At 40.3% G+C, this 19,346-nt stretch overlaps 1 protein-coding gene across 18 annotated transcripts in view; it reads right to left on the bottom strand.

Annotated features, from left to right (window-relative positions):
- CREM (cAMP responsive element modulator) overlaps positions 1-14,707 on the bottom strand; it is a 62,566-nt gene extending 47,859 nt beyond the window's left edge. For 8 of the 18 annotated variants that reach the window (XM_069458936.1, XM_069458941.1, XM_069458942.1 and 5 more), the window contains exon 1: positions 14,355-14,707. Coding sequence is in view for 7 of the 18 variants with exons in the window: in XM_069458932.1 (XP_069315033.1) it covers positions 3,999-4,042 (44 nt within the window). In the remaining 11 variants the exon portion in view is untranslated. Of the gene's footprint in view, positions 1-3,998; positions 4,100-14,354 lie in introns of all 18 variants that reach the window. The other 10 variants (XM_069458932.1, XM_069458940.1, XM_069458945.1 and 7 more) reach the window with 4 other exon arrangements.
- Between the last annotated feature and the right edge of the window lie 4,639 nt (positions 14,708-19,346).

Here is a 19,346-nt window from a genome sequence, read left to right as displayed (position 1 = left end):
CAGAACATATGTGTGGGATATAAAAAGATATTAACTGGGAAAAGAGAGCAGGGAAAATGCTTGGTTAAAATGTTTTAAATATCAGTGATTAAAAGAGAACATCTGAGAAGCTTGAATATGTGTGTCTTGAGAAAGGTGGAAGGTGCAGATCCAACAGGTAGCATTTTCCAAAAGTATATGACCACCAACAAACCCCTTTCCTACAAAGCAAGCCCTAGCAGAGTACTTTGGAAACAATCTTGGAATTTTTTTATACCTTTGTTAAAAGCTCTCTTAAGCTTCTGCTAACAACTTGAGTCTCAACTCAAAAATTACATGCTGAAAAGCCTTAGCCAATAAACTCTTTGTATTTTAGAAACATTCATTTAGCATCATCTATATGACAGGCCCTGAAAATACAAAAGTGAGTAAGTCATGGCCCTTGCTCTGAAGGAATCCATTAACTAGATGGTCCTTGATTTCTTGAACTACAGTCCTTGGACAACCTGTATGAGAATTAACTAAAGTATTTGTTTTTAAAAAATGCAGATTCCCAGACTCAACCCCAAACCTACCGAATCAAACTTTCTGGAGGATCTAATTTTTATATCTAAGTGATTCTAATACATATTAAAAATTTGGAAACAGTTTATTGATAGTAATGAACACAAGTAAAGTAACTTCCTAAATTGTGTGAAGTATGTTATACATGAAATGCTCTGGAAAACACAGGAGGGAATGAGTAAGTCTGCCCGAGGATGGGGCCAGGTGAGTTGCATATTGAAGGATGAGTAGCATTTCGGCAGGTAGAAAAGGAAAGGTGAACTATGAGAAGAAGGAAAGTAAAGAGTGTGTTTGGGTAACGGAACAGTTGACTGGAGTAGAGATGGGAAGCCTAATTAGCTGCAGTGGAGAGGAGACAGGGTAGGACTAACAGAAGCAGGGCTGGAAAGGTTGCATGGAACCAGATTAGGAATAGCTTTTAAAAGCCTATTCTGATAGCCTTGGGCAGAATTAGTTATTCTCTTTTGCATTCCCAAAGCATTTTATGCAGTACCTCCATTCCAGCACTGGCCGAGCATATAATGCATCTGTTCACATGGTACTAACCAGTGTGAGCAACTTGGGGGACGGGGGAGAGCACATCTTAGATTTCTAAGTATTCCCAGTGCCCAGTACAGTATCTACCATAACCGTTAGATAAACCAACTAATCAGTTATTCTGGTAGACTGTCAAATGTTACTATGGTGATAAAAATAAGGTTCCGAGTGATTAAGTGACTCTCTACAGGGGGCGTAATAGGTAGCATGACCTATTAGGTCCTCCCCTATAGAGGTAGGGGATGGAAAAGTGGTCTTGAGTCTGTAACTCCAGGGTTCATTCCCCAGGCAGCCCTGAGTATGCCAGTTCAGAGAACATTTTATTTTTATTTTTATTTTTTGGAGACAGAGTCTTGCTCTTTTGCCCTGGATAGAGTGCTGTGGCATCAGCCTAGCTCACAGCAACCTCAAACTCCTGGGCTCAAGCAATCCTTCTGTCTCAGCCTCCCAAGTAGCTGGGACTACAGGCATGTGTCACAATGCCCGGCTAATTTTTTTCTCTATATATTTTTAGCTGTCCAGATCATTTCTTTCTATTTTTAGTAGAGACGGGGTCTCGCTCTTGCTCAGGCTGGTCTTGAACTCCTGACCTCGAGCGATCCTCCTGCCTCAGCCTCCCAGAGTGCTAGGATTACACAGAGAACATTTTACAATAATGTGTTTTTCAATATGCTGCAACTGTGGTCACAGTCTCGTTGAGATATGCTTTGTCTTTCACACTCTATGTATGGACCCTAATTTCATCCCATTTGTATCCTGCCAGAGTACTGAGTATGGTGCTCAGTACGTGTCATTCTGTACAAGTTTGATACTAAAATTAGTTTATTTGAAGGTAAAAATCACCTACAGAAAAGTAAGCTCAACATTAGCAGTTTAAATTATACACCCTATCATTTTTAAGCAAGTTTCTTCTGCTGATCTATATCCAACTGCTCTCCAGCACAACTTCCTAAACCTACTAAAAACCTAATGCTGGCGCAGGACCCAGGACAAAAAATTCAACTAACATCTAAGTGTTCAACATGGATCATGCACTGTACAAGGCAATTTTAAGCAATATCTCAGCAGAAAAGGTAGTAATAGGATCTAGAAATCAGCTATAAATGATGTACATACAATATTTACAGCTATAAATCAGCCTCAGCTGCTCCAGATAGAATTTATCAAGTGTAAGAGTCCATAATCCTGCATTGTTCACTATGTATTTTATAGCTAAATACACTAAAATTGAAGAGATGTATCGTAGAATGTATTTCCCCAAAATCTCACTTTTTATAACAGCCAAATATTAAACATAGCTGTACTAAAACTAATAGTCTTTAAATTAATTAATTATGTAGTACTTTAATCTTAAATAATAATCTTTATTAGAGGGGAAAAGGACTAATTAGCAATTATGAATTACAGAACATTTTAAAATAAAAACATAAAACAGTAAAAAACTAAAACAAACAAACCCATTAAGCACTATAAATTAACAGCAAGCAAAATACTAGCAAATATTTGGTTCCACAATTCTAAAGAACAGGTAAGAATTTGCTAAAGTGGGGATGCTTAAACTTATAAATGACTAAGAGCAGTAGCAATATTCTTTTCTCTTGAGGTTAAATATTTCTTTTGAAATCTCCTTTACGTTATTTAGCAAGCCTTTTTCTTCTTTGATAGAAAAGAAAATATTATCCCAACCTGTTCTGAATATATTAGGATTCAATTTAATAGAATGCTAGTTAATTGTTTTTTTAAAAAAAAAATAGGAACTTCCATTAAAACAATTTTGAAAGACTTCTGGGATGGACTACTTTTTTCTGTTATTTTCTAGGACTTATTCTGTTACTTTCTAGGACTATAATGAAACATCTGCATCTACTATAATAACTCCCCAAAATATTATACTATCGTACAGTACTATTTGCACAGTCCAATATAAACAATAGGCAGACAACCTATAAGATACTTTTGAGAAATGAACACAAAGGAATATATTCATAAAAAATATTTATTACAAGTATAGAAACCAAGACGATTAATCACTATTTAGGCATACCATAAACCAGGAACATATATATAAGCAGGAGGATAAATGAGAGGAAAAAGGAAACATTTTAAAGGAATGCTGTTATGAGTACCTAGGAAAGTCGTAAAGATAAGTCAGGAGCAAAAAAGGGAAAAGGAAATACAGGCCAAAAATATTTAACAGAAAATAAGACAAAGGCAGTTTCTTAATTATAATTAAAGTGTTCAATTGACTAATAAACTCATACAATCTAAGTTGTATCCAAATTTGCAAAGACAAAGTACACCGCAGGGCAATTTTATTACCCTTGCAACATTTTTTTTTACCTCTTCTAAAAATAGAATCCACTTGGAAAAGGAAAAATTATAAACCATGTTTCACTTCTCTATTTTTAAATAGCTTTACAAAAAATGTCGTAGAAAATGTATTTTCTCTTTAGGGCTAGAGCCAACTGATGAAACAGAATGTCTCTGAAAGTAACCAAAAGAAAACGTGAAAAATTCTGTTTGGATTTCTGTAAAATGTTGATAGAGATTTTCTTCTGTTTTATAAAGTTAGGTAAAGTATAGCCTAAAGGCCAAGAGGAAGAATAAAACTCTGGGGACTCCTCTAATTCTACAATTCCACTGAAGTGCCTACATCCTTATAGATGATCTTCTATCTAACTGCAAAGGCCAGCTCTTGGCATAAGCCAGATGTGGATATCCACACATCCCCTGCAGTGCCTGGCAGAGTACAGGGTGGAAGCCGAATGCCTTAACTGAATGGCTGAAAACTGTGAGTACACATTATTAAAGACACACATACACATATATATGCGTGTGTACATATATACATCAATTCATTCATCATTTTAACTTTAAGTAGAACTTTCAAAAGAACAGAAAAACATTTATCTACCTACCTTAGATTTGTCTTAATATATTTTTTCCTGCCACATTTGCTCATTATTAAGACATTTGTAATCAATGCTTTGCTCCTTTCCCGTTTTCTTCTTTATTTATCCTGCAGTAAAAGTATAATGTTGAATTGGGAGATCATAACATTTTATGTAAAAAAAATTAAAACCTCTCAAAACTAGGCTAGGAAGAATATTTTAATTTTCTATAAAACTGAAAAGACTAGAAAGCTAAAAAAAAAAAAACAACTCTGTATTGATTTTTTAAAAATCTTACTTCTGTATTCTTCTTATCTTCCTAGAGAAAAACACTTCACAAAACTTACATAATGCACTATTTCTCAGATTATTTTCTACTGAAGAGAAAGCAGTGCTGTCTAAATCATCTACTACACACTAAGTATTACTCATAGGTATCAGTCCTATTTTTTAAAGATAATGATCATCTAATAAACTTAATGAATTTATCACTTTCTTAAATTTCACTCCATTGCAACAAAATTTTCAACCATCTTTCATTTACAATACATTCCAACTTGGGTTTTGTCAAGAATTTTAACTCCAAACAAAACATCAGCAGTTTATTCAAAACCTCTTTCTCATAGTGTTCAATCCATTTAAAAAGTTGGTTTAGATGCTGTAGCAATTAAACTCCCTTTTTTACTAGTATCTTTTTAAAATATATATTTGACATGCAGCATGAGGTAAAATTGGCAAAGAAAAAAAAAATTAAAGAATATCTGAGAGTCCTTAATTTATTTTAGAGCTGGAAAGAACAATCGAGCCCATTTCTAAGAACCTTCTAGGCGTCTGTGCCAGCAACAGTGGTGCTCGGCCACAGACACGCCTCGGTCAAGGTCCCCTCCTATTCGGTGTCTCCTCTAAAATGGTTTCATACCATCCCAGTCAATTTTGAAACTGCAGACATCAGGCAGGTTTGCCACACTTCACTAAGTGCACCAAGGCAATGGTTACTGCTGCTGCCATCTGTCCCCAGCACAGGGATGAAAGATGGTAGGACACTTGAACCAGGCTATGTGAGCAAAGCACAAGGGTGGTGCCATTCCCTGTGATCAAATCTTATTCTGTGATCTACCATGCTAGTATTTTACATAGGGACATTTATGTGCCTTAGAAACTGTAAGACCAGGAGTGCAGGGACCACTTACTTATTAAGCAGTGACCTGCGCCCCGTGTAGGCGCTGGGACACAGAGGGAAGCATTGCTCCCCAGCAGCCTGCACTCTAAAGAGGGGGACAGATGTGTAAACACTGAGGATCACAGCACCGTAGCACAGAAATACCTGCTCGTGTTTACATTTCTCTTGGAAATAGTTTTAGCTTCCCTTGTTGAATAAGTAACATAATACATTCGTATGGTTCAAACTTTTAAAAGGGGAAAAAGATATTCAGTGAAGTCCAGGGACAGCCACTCACTTCCTCTTCCCAGAGGCACCACCAGCATTGCACCAGCTTCCTGCCACCACGGCCGCAAGATGTCAAGAGAAAAACTAGTCTCAAACCAGAATGACGAAGGTAAACTTGCGCCTGACTCAGAATTATCAGAAAATGATTTCATTCCAGCTCCTCTCTCAAGAAGTCATCGATGATTGACTGCCAAGCATCGATGCTTTTCAGTCCCCATCTTACCCCTACAGCATTTCCTACTCCCCCGGAAATTCTGTCCTCCTCGAATTCTTTGACATCACTTTCATGCTTTTCTTCCAAATTGTCTAGCCCTTTGTTCTGTCTTCTTTGGCCCAGTATTTAATAAAGGTTGGTTGGTATTCCCCAGGTCAGGACAATCTCCTCCACACATTCTCCCTGGGCTACTTCATCCTTATTTGATGAGCCTCAAATTTCATCTCCAGCCTACACCTTGCTCCTGAGCTCTAAACCTGCATGTATGTATCTGCCTACCAGATGTTTCTTAATGGTCTGCTCACAGATCCTGAAACCCAAAATGTTCAAAGCTAGACTAAACTAAACCTCCCCTACTTTGCAGCTCTCCTCTTGCTGTTCTCTTATCTCAGGGACCGACGCCAGCATTGACTGAGCCACCCTGTCTGGGCCACATTCCCCACTTCCCTGGTCCCCAATATCTGAAGTGGCAACGTGGTCTAATAGTAATAGCATAGTAGTGGTGTGGTGTGAGGAGCGTTGGCATCAGTGGCTGATCTGGGTGTGAACTTGAGTTCTATCACTTGCTAGCTGTGCGACCTCAACTATTTAATTTCTCCAAGCATTCTTTCCTGTCCATGGAGATGACACTGATCATGTTGTGAGGAAGAAGTGCAGGAATGAACGCAAAACGTCTAACTGTGCTTGGAACATAGGCTGGGAACACTGGCTTACTCAGCCCCAACAATTCTACCTCCTAAATCTCTCTCCATTCTGCTCTATTCACTCCATCCTCACTGCCACAGGGTTGACTCTGATCATCTCTTGACACAATTAAAGCAGTAAGAGTCTCTCCCTGTCATGACTTTACCTCGCTCAAACCTCAGCTCAGCCTCTTGTAATCCACTCTACTAGATCACAGCACTCTATATGAAATGCAAATCCAAACATGTTATTTCCGCATATATGGAAATAACATTCATTGGAAATCAAGCAGGTGGGAGTGGGGAGGAGGGGGGGAGGGCAAATTCACACCTAACCAGTACGGTGCACACCATCTGGGGGATGGGCACATTTTGATTCAAAGGGTACAAAAGCAATTTATGTAACCAAAACATCTGTACCCCCTTAATATTCTGCAAAAAAAAAAAAAAAAGAATCCTCCCATGGTTCCCCTTGCCTTAGGGATAAATATCCTAAATTCTAAGTTTCTAATTTGAGGTACTTGGTAGAGGTTTAATAGTTTGTTGTAAAAGCATTCAGATTTTAAGGTATGCCCTCCTGTTTTATTAATCAATTTCCCAGGTTCAAAATTACATTGTGTGGATTATTTAAAGCAGGGGTCCCAGTTTACTACAGCATGAACTATGCATAATTTGAAAAACTCAATTGCTTTCTATACTATTGATCTCATCCCAAATCCGCTTTAATGGGAAGCCCAGGGCTGAATCTAGCACCCCCACCCCGACGTGCACAAACACCTGAATGGTTAAAAGCTCAAATGTCCTTATTATGTTCTTATGATGGGCTTAATACACTATGAAAATATTCTATTTAGCCTAAAACATAACGCTTGAATTATCATGTTTCGTGATACAGTCTGAGGTTACCGTATCTCCTTATACCTAAATTCACAAAGGATACTGATGTAATGCCCTGTATACTACCAATTTTCTACGAAAATAATTTAAAAGTCCTATCTGCCAAGGGACTCTTAAGCTTTATCTTTTAGAGCCGGAAGGCATATTTTAGACTGGTTTATTAAAGGCAAATAATAGCTTACACTAAGTGAGAAGAAATGAGTTCAAAAATTATTTTGCCTGGATATGAATTTCTGTGCCACATTTGGAGGAAGGTCATCTACCATACTAACAAAAACTTTCTATAGCCTATTAGGTTTGAGCGCAAAAATAATATTTGGCATTCATGTTGCTTTTCACCAGTCTGTTGCTCTATTCACCTTCTGGTATAACAGCTGCAATTAATTTCATTGCTATCAGCATCCTTCAATATACAGCTTTCTATATAGATGATATTTAAAATATGTTGATTATTCTACAAAGGACATTTTGAGGACAAATGGTGAAATCCGAACACGGACTGTATGTTAAAAAGATAATAGAGCAAATGTTGCAAAATGCTAACATAAAAAATAAGTAAATTATACTGATTAAAGATAGTATAAAATTTATACTTTGATTGTTGTTAAGATTCTTTGAAAAAGAAGAAAAAATAAATTTATACCTAGAAAAATTTGAACACCTCCTCTGCTGTGGTTAATTACATTAATATCTTAATGTAGTTTTCTGGAAAAATTAGGTCTATATTAGAATTAAACTTCTTGAGTAGCTTTGCTAAAACATAAAAGCTTACATAACCAATTTCCAGCTCCCCAACGAACTTTCCACGTTAACCTAAGTTCTCCACTCATTCTGTAAAACCTACAGTTTAGCTAATGCCCGCCGAAGTTCTTTCCTGTGCCCAAGCACCGGGATGTATGTTTACCAAGAGTTAGGTGTGTTTACCACCAAACCTGATTATACCAACCATGCCTGTTGCAATTTGGGAATTTTGTTAAATAGTAGATTAGATGAAATGATTAAATAGGTTACATGATTAAAAAGAGAGCTGTTCCTCTGAAAACTAAGTCGAATGCTTTGGAAAGACAACAAAGGCGATTTTACGGCTGGGCGAGGTGGCTCACGCCTGTAATCCTAGCACTCTGGGAGGCTGAAGGGGTAGGATCGTTTGAGCTCAGGAGTTCGAGACCAGCCTGAGCAAGAGCGGAGACCCCCGTCTCTACTAAAAAATATATAGAAAGAAATTGTATGGACAACTAAAATACATATAGAAAAAATTAGCCGGGCATGGTGGCACATGCCTGTAGTCCCAGCTACTCGGGAGGCCGAGGCAGGATTGCTTGAGCCCAGGAGTTTGAGGTTGCTGTGAGCTAGGCTGACACCACGGCACTCACTCTAGCCAGGGCAACAGAGCAAGACTCTGTCTCAAAAAAAAAAAGGCAATTTTAATTTTTTTAAAAAATCCTGCCTCTGGACTAGATATTACAGTTGGAGAGAACCATAAAATATAAGGGAAATATTATAAAAAGAAGGCTTCTTTATAAGACACTTGCAATACAAACTAAGTTCTTGCTCCACTTTCAAAAACCCAAAAATGGAAACTGCAGGAAAGGTTTAAAAAAAAAAAAAGAAAAAGAAAAACCCCACTCCAAAACAGTGCCATGAGCATAGCCAAAATAAAAAGAAAAGAATGTGGAATAAAAGGCATTGCATCTCTCATGGAAGCAGGAAAAGAAAGAGAACACAGAAAAGTACAATCTGTTTCTTTGGTTCTGTGATGAAGCAAGATTTTAGTTCTTTGGGAAAGTACATTTGCATAGGTTAATTATAATTTAAGTAGCAACAGCAATTAAGGAAGGCTCTAAAGCTGATATTATAAAGCTGGTCCTTCTCAACCAAGTTGATTTATATGTTGGGAGAAGGTGGGCCTAGTTAAAAGAGAGAATTCCAAACAGCCATATATCTGAAATTGACAGGGACGAGCCTATGGTTATTTATCATGTATTTCAGGTGAAGGAGATGGGTACAGCAGTTAACAGGAAATGACGTCACTTTTAAAATCTTGCTCACACTCTTTGTGAAGCAAAGTTACAATAACTTTCAAATAACAATCTTTACACTTTTATGTAAAACAGAAGTAGCCAGGAGGAATACTTGTAAATAAATATTTCCAACACCAGTAAATAATGTCTTTAATGTTTCAAACATGAATTATACATACAATCAGGAGGCTCTCAAATATAGATTTAAGGCTACTCCAACTTAATTGCTTGAGACACCTGTTATTATTTAAGAACTCTTAACTCTTCACTCAAATTTCCAAAGGATTAACTAGTCAAGCATCTCTTTCTTTTTCAATTCATTTCCCACCTGCTGCCTGCTTTTGGCTACTTCACAATGAACCGAAGAAGAGTCAGCTGCTGAGGAGGAAATGAAAAATGAAATTCAAATAATCGTGGCCTATTTCCAGTCTTTCAACCACCACCACCCCTTGATGAAGGGAAACCAAATTTTAAAACTTGGGGGGAGTCACTTGCTTGACTAGATTCACTGTAAGGTTTTTCTTTTCAATGGCATGCTTCTTAACTACACATTAAGTACATTTCAAAACACTTTTCTACACACATTAAGTACAAATGCATTGACTACTAGTTAGTAAATCTGGGAAAGTAGGTAAGATATTTGAATTAGCTAAAGTTCAGAGTAAAGAATTTCCATGTTATTTTACTTACCCAGATTGGTACCCAGGTTGGTCCTATCTTGTATATCTGAACAAAACTGGTATCTTTCTAATTATAGAACCATGCCTAATTAAACTTAACTCCTCTAGTAATTTTAAGAAAGCATTCTAAGCATCCATATATTAATACAATAACATGGGTCTTTATGCATGATATAGTTTCCCCAATTCCATAGCTAGAAGTTTTCATCATAATCAGTGCTAGGACATAAATTCCAGTTAAAAACATTTCTAGGGCTGGGCGTGGTGGCTAACGCCTATAATTCTAGCACTCTGGGAGGCCGAGGTGGGAGGATTGCTCAAAGTCAGGAGTTCGAGACCAGCCTGGGCAAGAGCGAGACCCCCCCCCCCCCCCCCCCGTCTCTACTAAAAATAGAAAGAAACTAGCTGGACAACTGAAAATATATAGAAAAAATTAGCTGGGCATGGTGGCGCAGCTTAAGCCCAGGAGTTTGAGGTTGCTGTGAGCTAGGCTGACGCCACAGCACTCTAGCCAGGGCAAAAGAGCCAGACTCTGTCTCCAAAAAAAAAAAAAAAATCTAAGCCAAAAGAAAAATAATCATTTTTTTGTGCTATCAATGAAAAAAACTAAGGCTGTCTGAGATTATGAACAAAGCTGTCTGACATTTTGTCATTCTGAGTTAGGATGACCTAATTTTAAGTTTGCTGTATTAAAAAAAAAAAGCTTTACTAAGATAACTTAGAAGAAACTGAGTTTATTTTGTGAAATCCTCAAGTAAAATATTGGAATCACAAGCCCCACTCTTAAATTTTCACAGGATTTTATTCTGACATTTAATTGGCCTGGTTATACTATTGTTTATAATAAAACACATGAAGATGTTTCCCATTTGGGGAGAACTGGAAGGCTTCAAAAGTGTCTGATGAGGAAGAGTTGCTAATAAGGCTTTCTTAGAGCAAGCATCTTTCCTGACCAGTGAGATAGTTATTTACACAGTCTTTAAGCAAAAATACCCTGTAACTTCATCGCCTATGTATTTCCTCTGCTTATAAAAATTGTTTCACATATACCTTGCCAGTAATTTCCAATAACACTCCTAGGAAGGCCAGTCACAAGATGTGCAAATAGATATTTTATTTTTTAAACCTTGCTATAACTATCGTCACGCATTGCCTAATGATGGGGATATGTTCTGAGCAATATGTCATCAGGGGATTTCATTTTTGTGGGAACATCACAGCAGTGTAGTTACACAAACTTAGATGGTATAGCCTACCACAAACCTAGGCTACAAACCTACAGCATGTTACTGAATACCATAGGCAACTGGAACACAGTGATATTTGTGTATCTAGACATAAATAAACATAGGAAAGGTAATGCATGGCCCTGTGATGTTATATGGCTAGAAAGTCACTAAGCAATAGGAATTTTTCATGACCATTACAATCTCATGGGACCACCATCATACATGTGGTCCACCATTGATGGAAATGTCACTATGTGGTGCATGACTGTATACCAATAAGGCTTAAGGTGTTTTCATGAGTGACATCAAGATAATTCCCACTTTCCCACTGTTATTTTTAGGTTTTCTTCTTGTCCTTATTCTCCACTGGATATCATACAGCATCAGAAAATGAAAGCCCGTGAGTAAAAGCATTTACTCTTTATTATGTAGTTCCTATGGAGAAAAGTATTTTAAATACCTTATTATTTAAAAGGAAATTAACATATTTAAAATGTTCATTTCTGTCTCATGTGTAATGGATGAGATACATTCTTCCTGAAATCTGTACTTTTAAGTTCCTGCATTGATAATATTGAAATGCTATTCAATGTACAATAACTTTTAAAACTGACTTTTATATGGAGTCCATCAGTTCAATAATACAGAAGCACTTGGACCGGTCGCGGTGGCTCACGCCTGTAATCCTAGCACTCCAGGAGGCCGAGGAGGGTGGATCATTTGAGCTCAGGAGTTTGAGACCAGCCTGAGCAAGGGCAACACCCGGTCTCCACTAAAAAAACAGAAAGAAATTAGCTGGACAACTAAAAATATATATAGAAAAAATTAGCCGGGCATGGTGGCACATGCCTGTGGTCCCAGCTACTCGGGAGGCTGAAGCAAGAGGATCACTTAAGCCCAGGAGTTGGAGGTTGCTGGTGAGCTAGGCTGATGCCATGGCACTCTAGCCCAGACAACACAGTGAGATTCTGTCTCAAAAAACAAACAAACAAACAAAAAAACCCAGAAGCACTTAACAAAATTCAGACAGTTCAGGCTGATATTTCCTTGTCGACTAGTTGATTGCACATCAAAATATCGGCGGCAGAGTGGGGAGGATCGCTTGACCTCAGGAGTTCACGACCAGCCTGAGCAAGAGCAAGACCCCATCTCTACAAAAAAAAAATTAAAAACAAAAAAATCAATGGTTCTAAAACTGCTCTAAAAAATAAAGTCTCTCAATGGTTCAGCTGTCCAGTTTTGCACTGTTGTTTTAAGAAATTGATCTAAATGGAACAGGACATTTAAAAGCTTTCCAATAGACTACTCCCTTCAATATAAACCTGGCCCAATTTTCTGGCCCAATACTAACTTGTAGAGAATATCAACTTGGGAGAAACAGGATCAGAAATATGTCTATACTGTGCAGATTCCATCAAGACTCCTTATGTATGTTAACAATCTGCAACTCTTCCTTACTGTTCATGAAATGCTCATAATTCTAAACAAGACTTCATATTTTACTCATGCAGTGAGTGACTCACCTCATAGGAAACTAGAATACAGTCTATTAACCTGTGGAATCTAGAGTTTGTTAAAATCCATCAGTAGAAGCAAATTTCATTAACTTTTGGGGACCATGCAAAAACAAAGACTAAAAAGCTCCTCTGTGTTTATACATTCAATAAAAATTTATTCATACGCTCTTACCAAAACATGTACACAAAACATCAGTGTAATTACAACTTCACATTCACCAACATAATTGCATATCCACCACTAAGTAGCTGGGAAAGGATTTGTAACAGTGATCTATTTACAGACTCATCAAAACTGTGTAATCAACTACACTTCTTATTGACAATGTTTTAAGTGTTTACTGCATCCAGGATGGAAACCGTTTCAATGTATCTTTAAATTAGTTGTGTTTGCATCAATCAGTAGTTCTTTAAACGTCAGTTTTGATACTTAGCATTTATTGGCCAAAACACTGTTTTCAATTTGTCCTCCTCTGGAAAAAGAAAATTTCCTTCCCGTTCAAAGAGTTAAAGACTACTTAATGACTTAGGAAGGGAAACAAGTTTGTTATCCAAAAAGCGGATCGAGATTAGGAGAAAAATGTGGTCCCCAATGAAAAAAGAAAAAAGACAATGTGGATTATTAATGTAACCTAATACAATGTTCATACTGGACCTCTTTCACTGTGCATCTAGGTTTTTGTTTGTTTCAAGACAAGGTGATTGCACTCCCATCCGCAGGGCAAATTAGGCAGAAAAGGAAGACACTTAGTCCCCTACGCTAGCCGCACTGTAAAAAGGGGCTCTTTCAGTCTTAGTGAGACTGAAATTGTCTGGTCCTGTCAATCAAAATTTCTGAAAATTTGACAACAAACTGATCAACTGATAGCTGCTTTACTGCGCAGCGTGCAGGAAACGCCTAAGTGATTTCAAACTTAGGGATGCGACAGACAAGTAACAGACAAGAGGGTGAAGAGCTATGTTGAAGGATGTGTTTATTCCCTATTCAGCAGGTTCCAGGAACCTTACCAGACGACGCTAAAAAGGCAAAAACCAAAAGTAAACAGTAAGAGAAACTGCGGTTCCTATCAGCTGTCACGGATTTGCGTCTTCTTCGCAGGCTTTATAAAAGTCTTTGCATTCTATCTCATCACATCTATCGTGTCTGGGGACTAAAATGACTCAACAGCGATGTCCCCTCCGACTGCCACGCCGGAGAAGAAACGGGTTATGTTAATTCACAGCTAAACTGCGTACAGAAAACTGGGACAGAGGTGCTATCAGTCGTCGGCTGCGGTACATAAAACCAACGTCCTTACTCCGGGTTTCCTTTTTCTTTTCAGAGAGTTAGAACGGTAATCGTCGGGGCAGGAGGGCTTTCTCAGGTTAAGGCTTTTCCAGCGCGAACCAGGTTCAAAGGGAGGCAGGGAGGGTCTGGGGGGCGCAGAGCCCGCTCGGCGCTCAGGGGCTACGGATTAAACGAAGCCGCAGGACGAGGTGAGCGGCCGCCGCTGCGCCCGGGAGAGGCCCGGGGGCCGGCGGCGGCCTCGGGGGCCGGCGGGCCGCATCCGGGGGCCGCTGGCCCTCCGGCCCCGGGGACCCGCCACCCCCGGCCCCGGCCCGCCGCCCCCGGCTCCGCTCCGCCTCCTGCCTCCGCCTCCCACGTCGCGTCGCCGGCTCCTAGGTCTCTGGGTCCGGGGCCGGCGCGCCACTTACCCGCCGCGATGGCGTTTACGTAGCGGACCTCGTCACTGATTACGGACGGGAGGAGGTGGAGACCGCCAGCCCGGCCGCCGCTCAGCAGCGGCGCCGCCGCCCAGCAACCCCGCGCCGGCGCCGGCGGCGGCCCCACGTCGTCCCCACGTCAGCTCTGATGCGGCAGCCGCGGCCTCCCAGCCTAGCCGGGACCAAAAGTAGCGCAGCCGCCGACGGAACCGCGTCCTCGCGCCGCGCCCTCCCCTCCCCCACTCGGCGATTGCCTCCCGGGGGACGCCCGGCGGAGAAATCCAAGCTCGAACTCCGCCCCCTGCCGGCCGCCGGCGGGAGTGCGGCGCTGACAATCCAACAATTAAATGGAACGGGAGGAGGGGACGCGGGGGGGTGTTGGGGGGGGGAAGTGGGCCAGGGGGCGGGGCCGGGAGGAGGAACTAGCATGGAGGCGGGGCGGAAGTCCCGGCCGGGGGCGGGGCTGCAAACCGCAAACCTCTCCACGCTCCGGGATTGCACACTAGGCTAACTGCTAGCTCCCAGACAGGGGGTCTCGAGATTGCTGCTTTCGCAAACAGCCTGGGGGGCGGCCCCAGCCCCAAGCCGAGGCCCGCGGGCGTCGCGGCTCTGTCCCACTAGGGGTCACATCCTGGGGACCGCGGGGCCTGCAAAGGGGCCTCAGGAGCATCCCCACTTCCCAGGCCTTGCCCGGGCCGCGGTCCTGAGAAGCGGCCCCGGGCCCGGGGTCCCCTGCTCGGCCGCCCGGCTCCCCGTGACGGGGTCCGTGCGTCAGCGTCGTGGAGGAGCGACGATAAGTGCCCACGTAGAGATGGGACGCGGGGAGCGAGGTTTTTTGGCAACCAGCAAAAAGCCTGCCTAGAAGGGAGGAGAGTTTGGTTTTCCTCCAGCTGGAAATCGTGGGCCCTCGGGTCAGAGGAACATTTTTCCAAGGACACTCCTTGAAAAGTTGCTGAGAAAAAATAGAGGCGTTATGTCAACGTAGCGCAGGTAGAGAAGGGATGCTTGTGAAGTAATGGAATCCCTGTAGAGAAAACCTTCAGTGTTAGCTTTTGGCCAACCCAAACTACTTCCAGTTGTATTGCATACGAGCAGAGGTAAGAGAATAAAAACCTGGTTCACGTCCTCCTCTTTTGCCATTGCCAGAATTCTGAAGTTTCTCTTTCCAGAGTAATAAACGTTGCCTGTCTCCACCTTTTTGAAATTAATTTCTTAATGAGGAACATTAACAAATTAATTAAAGTTAAAAAAATAAAAAATTAACCAAGTACTTTGTTAGACAAGGCTGGCACAGAATATTTATCCATAATTAATACAGTGCATTTTAGCGTAGAAAAGGAGGTCATTAGAAAAAGAAGAAAATAGGATTTCTAAGCCCGGGAAAATCTGTTCATTGTGGTTAAGGTTGACCATGTGCTAGATGAATAGATTTTTAGTTACCAGGGATTTAAGGGACTGCTTAGAACCAAAGTTAAAGGATGAATATTATAATAAAAACTCAAACCACTGAATTCTTTAAAACTATGAGATTGTTTGCAGTCGTTAAACTATCATGTCTAACTTTTAAAATCATAAAAATATAATGAAAATCTGCTTTCAAATGTTTTTTATGTGTTTTTTTTTTTTTTTTTTTTTTTGAGACAGAGTCTCGCTCTGTTGCCCAGGCTAGAGTGAGTGCCGTGGCGTCAGTCTAGCTCACAGCAACCTCAAACTCCTGGGCTTAAGCGATCCTACTGCCTCAGCCTCCCGAGTAGCTGGGACTACAGGCATGCGCCACCATGCCCGGCTAATTTTTTTTGTATATATATATTTTAGTTGTCCATATAATTTCTTTCTATTTTTAGTAGAGACGGGGTCTCGCTCTTGCTCAGGCTGGTCTCGAACTCCTGACCTCGAGCGATCCACCCGCCTCGGCCTCCCAGAGTGCTAGGATTACAGGCGTGAGCCACCGCGCCCGGCCTGTTTTTGTGTTTTTAACTGACAACAAATTCAGCTGCCTGCCAGATTTAGTGTTTTCCATACATAATTTGCATTGTAGCTATTGTCATAGAGAACTTTAAAAACTGGAAAAGTATGAAGGTTGGCTCAGATTGGCCTCTGTTAAAGCCTGATAATTACAGGATTTGAGAGAATTAATGTAGACACTTGGTTCTGTTTTGTAAAATTTTTTTGGTAGAATAATGGTAGTAATTAGTATTTTGTTTATTTTTATATTTTTAAGTACTTAGCTGAGATGCCGGAGGAACACCAGCATGGTAAAGACACCAATGATTATTCATGGAGCATATATATGAGCTGCTTTTTAAGTTTATTAATCACTTTAATAATTAAACAAAAACCTTGTAAATGGTCCCAGAATTATATCTGATGGCTATTAAATAAAACCCTTTAAAATCATCCAGCCCCATTTTACAATAAAAGGATTAGAAGGTTACTGGATTAAAATACAACAGCACGTCCCATACCAAAGAGGGCTCATTCCAACAACTGGTCAGAGACTAAAGTCTCAAGAAGGAAGGGAAGACCATGTTCCCTTGGGATGGCAGCTGTCACAACTTAGGCATGCATGCAGTTGTCAGAAAAAGGAGAAATCAAGATGAATGAAACTGGAAACACACACCACGAGCTAGTAAAAGCTGGATCAAAAGCACCAGATTGGAGTGACACAGGTAACTAATCAGATCAAAAAGAGGAAACAGAACTGGGTTAACTTATATCCCCAGGGGGTGCTATACCCAGCACCCTCGTGCCCCTAAGACCTAGAGCAAGGGGTGAGGCATGAGGAAAAAAGATTGTCACTATTAATATATGAATATTTAATATTAGAAAAAGGCTCTGTGCCACATTTTTGCTTTGTGGCTTTAGTCCCTCTCAGCCTGGTTTCCTTTAGCTTTGGAATAGGGGTTCTAGTCCTGGCCTCTAAAGTGTCTATGAAAAATACAGTAGCTAACAAATAAAGACTTTAGTGCACTCTCCAGTGTTTCCTAGCTAAAGAAAAAAAAAAAGAAAAAGGCTTTAGTGCACTTCATGTCATATAGTAAATACTCAATAAATACAATAAAAGCTATCATTATTACTTTTTGCAGCCTCTTTATGTCATATTTATAATGTACTGGTGGATATAGTACAGACATTTAGGAAACATCTAGTAAAGATTATTACTAAAGGTAATACAGGTGCTTCTTACATTTTGAATTTACAACATGTGAATTTTGTGTCCTTGAGAATACCTGAATCTCCTAACTGCCCGTTAGTCCCAGGAAGTCATTAAATATCTTTGACCACACCACTTACAAGTGGAGTAATGGGCTCATCTACCTCCCTTTTCTTCTATCACGTTCTTCACTGGAGAGATTTTTATCCCTGCCACAGTCCCTTTCCTCTGCCTCTCAGTGCTGGCATTGCACTTAGGCCCCCACAGGCTGCAGTGCTCTCCATCCCTCATTTGGGGACACACCCACACCTGGGCCCTCAACCCATCCTTTAGTTTCTCCTTTTCCTCTTTTCAACTCCCGGTTAATTGCTAAAGGAAAAACAAAAACCCCAATCCCCTTCTCCCTTCCTTTCTCTCACTCTATCCCACTTAGGAAGCCTACTCATGCTCCTTGGGCATAAGAATAGAGGTGGTAATACAAGTATACCGGGAAAAACAAAACTGCAAGTGTTAAAATTAGGCTGAAAAAAGAGTCAATGCTGGTCTGGGCATGGTGGCTGTAATCCTAGCACTTTGGGAGGCCAAGGTGGAAGGATTGCTTAAGGTCAGGAATTCAAGAGCAGCCTGAGCAATGTCTATGGAAAAGAAGCCGAACTCTGTAACATAATTTAAAGAGGTTTATTCTGAGCCAAATGTGAGGGCCATGGCCCAGAGCCACACCCAAGAAGCCTTGAGCAAGTGGACATGCTGTGGCTGGGTTATGGTTTGGTCTTGCGCATTTTAGGAAGACAAGAGTTACAATTAAAGTCATAAATCAATACATGGAAGGCGTACATTGGTTTGGCCTGAAAAGGTGGGACATCTCGACGTGGGGGCTTACAAGTCGTAGATGGATTTAGGGATTCTTTAGTTGACAATTGGCTGAAAGAGTTAGGCTTTGTCCAAAAGACCAGTAATCTGTGGAAGGGATGCTTGAGTTAAGATAAGTCTTCTGTCTTTCATGTGATGCTGTACCGGAATCAGGTTGGGAAGTAAACCACATCATAAAAACTTGTTTACTGAGATTTTATCATTTGTAGGCATGACTCACCAGGCCCCCTTAGAAAGGAATTTGGGCAAAAGAGAAAGATCAGGGTTTAGTCCTCAGCAACATAACAAGGGCCCATCTCTACAAGAAACAGAAAAATTAGCTGAGTGTGGTGGCGCATGCCTGTAGTCCCAGCTACTCAGGAGGTTGAGGCTGGAGGATTGCTTGAGCCCAGAAGTTTGAGGTTGCACTAAGCTAAGATGACACCGCTGCACTCCAGCCCAATTGACAGAGTGAGACCCTGTCTCCAAAAAAAGAAAGAAAGAAAAAGAGTCAATGCCATCAACCTCTAAAGAACTCTTTCATGTGCACAGAAATTCTATTTAGAATTTACACAGAGTCCCTATTGATGATCTAAATCTTTCTTTCATTAAACTGTCCTCCATCTTCAGTGTATAAAATAAAATTAAAAATTGCTTCTACTTTATCTTGCTTGCATTTGTTAATTACTTATAATCCAGAAGTATATTTCATGCATTAAAAAATATTCATTGAGGACATACTTCAATCAAGGAGAGCAGTCAGAGTACTGAGATAGACATTGAAGGTATAGTGATTACATTTTGGCTTAAATAGGCTTCATGGTACTATATTTATACCATTTTTGCCATAGGAAAAAAAGATTTTCCTTCTAAACAGTTAACTTTTTCACCAAACTTTTAGAATACAGTTCATCTGTAAATTGGTTATGGTGTTCAAATTCAGAGATTAATAAATTGGTAATAAAATATTCTGAAGTAAA

The sequence above is a fragment of the Eulemur rufifrons genome, chromosome 25 (assembly GCF_041146395.1).
Source record: "Eulemur rufifrons isolate Redbay chromosome 25, OSU_ERuf_1, whole genome shotgun sequence".
Classification (NCBI taxonomy): domain Eukaryota; kingdom Metazoa; phylum Chordata; class Mammalia; order Primates; family Lemuridae; genus Eulemur; species Eulemur rufifrons.
Note: the sequence above shows the minus strand (reverse complement) of the source record. Positions and strands in the feature narration are given on the sequence as shown.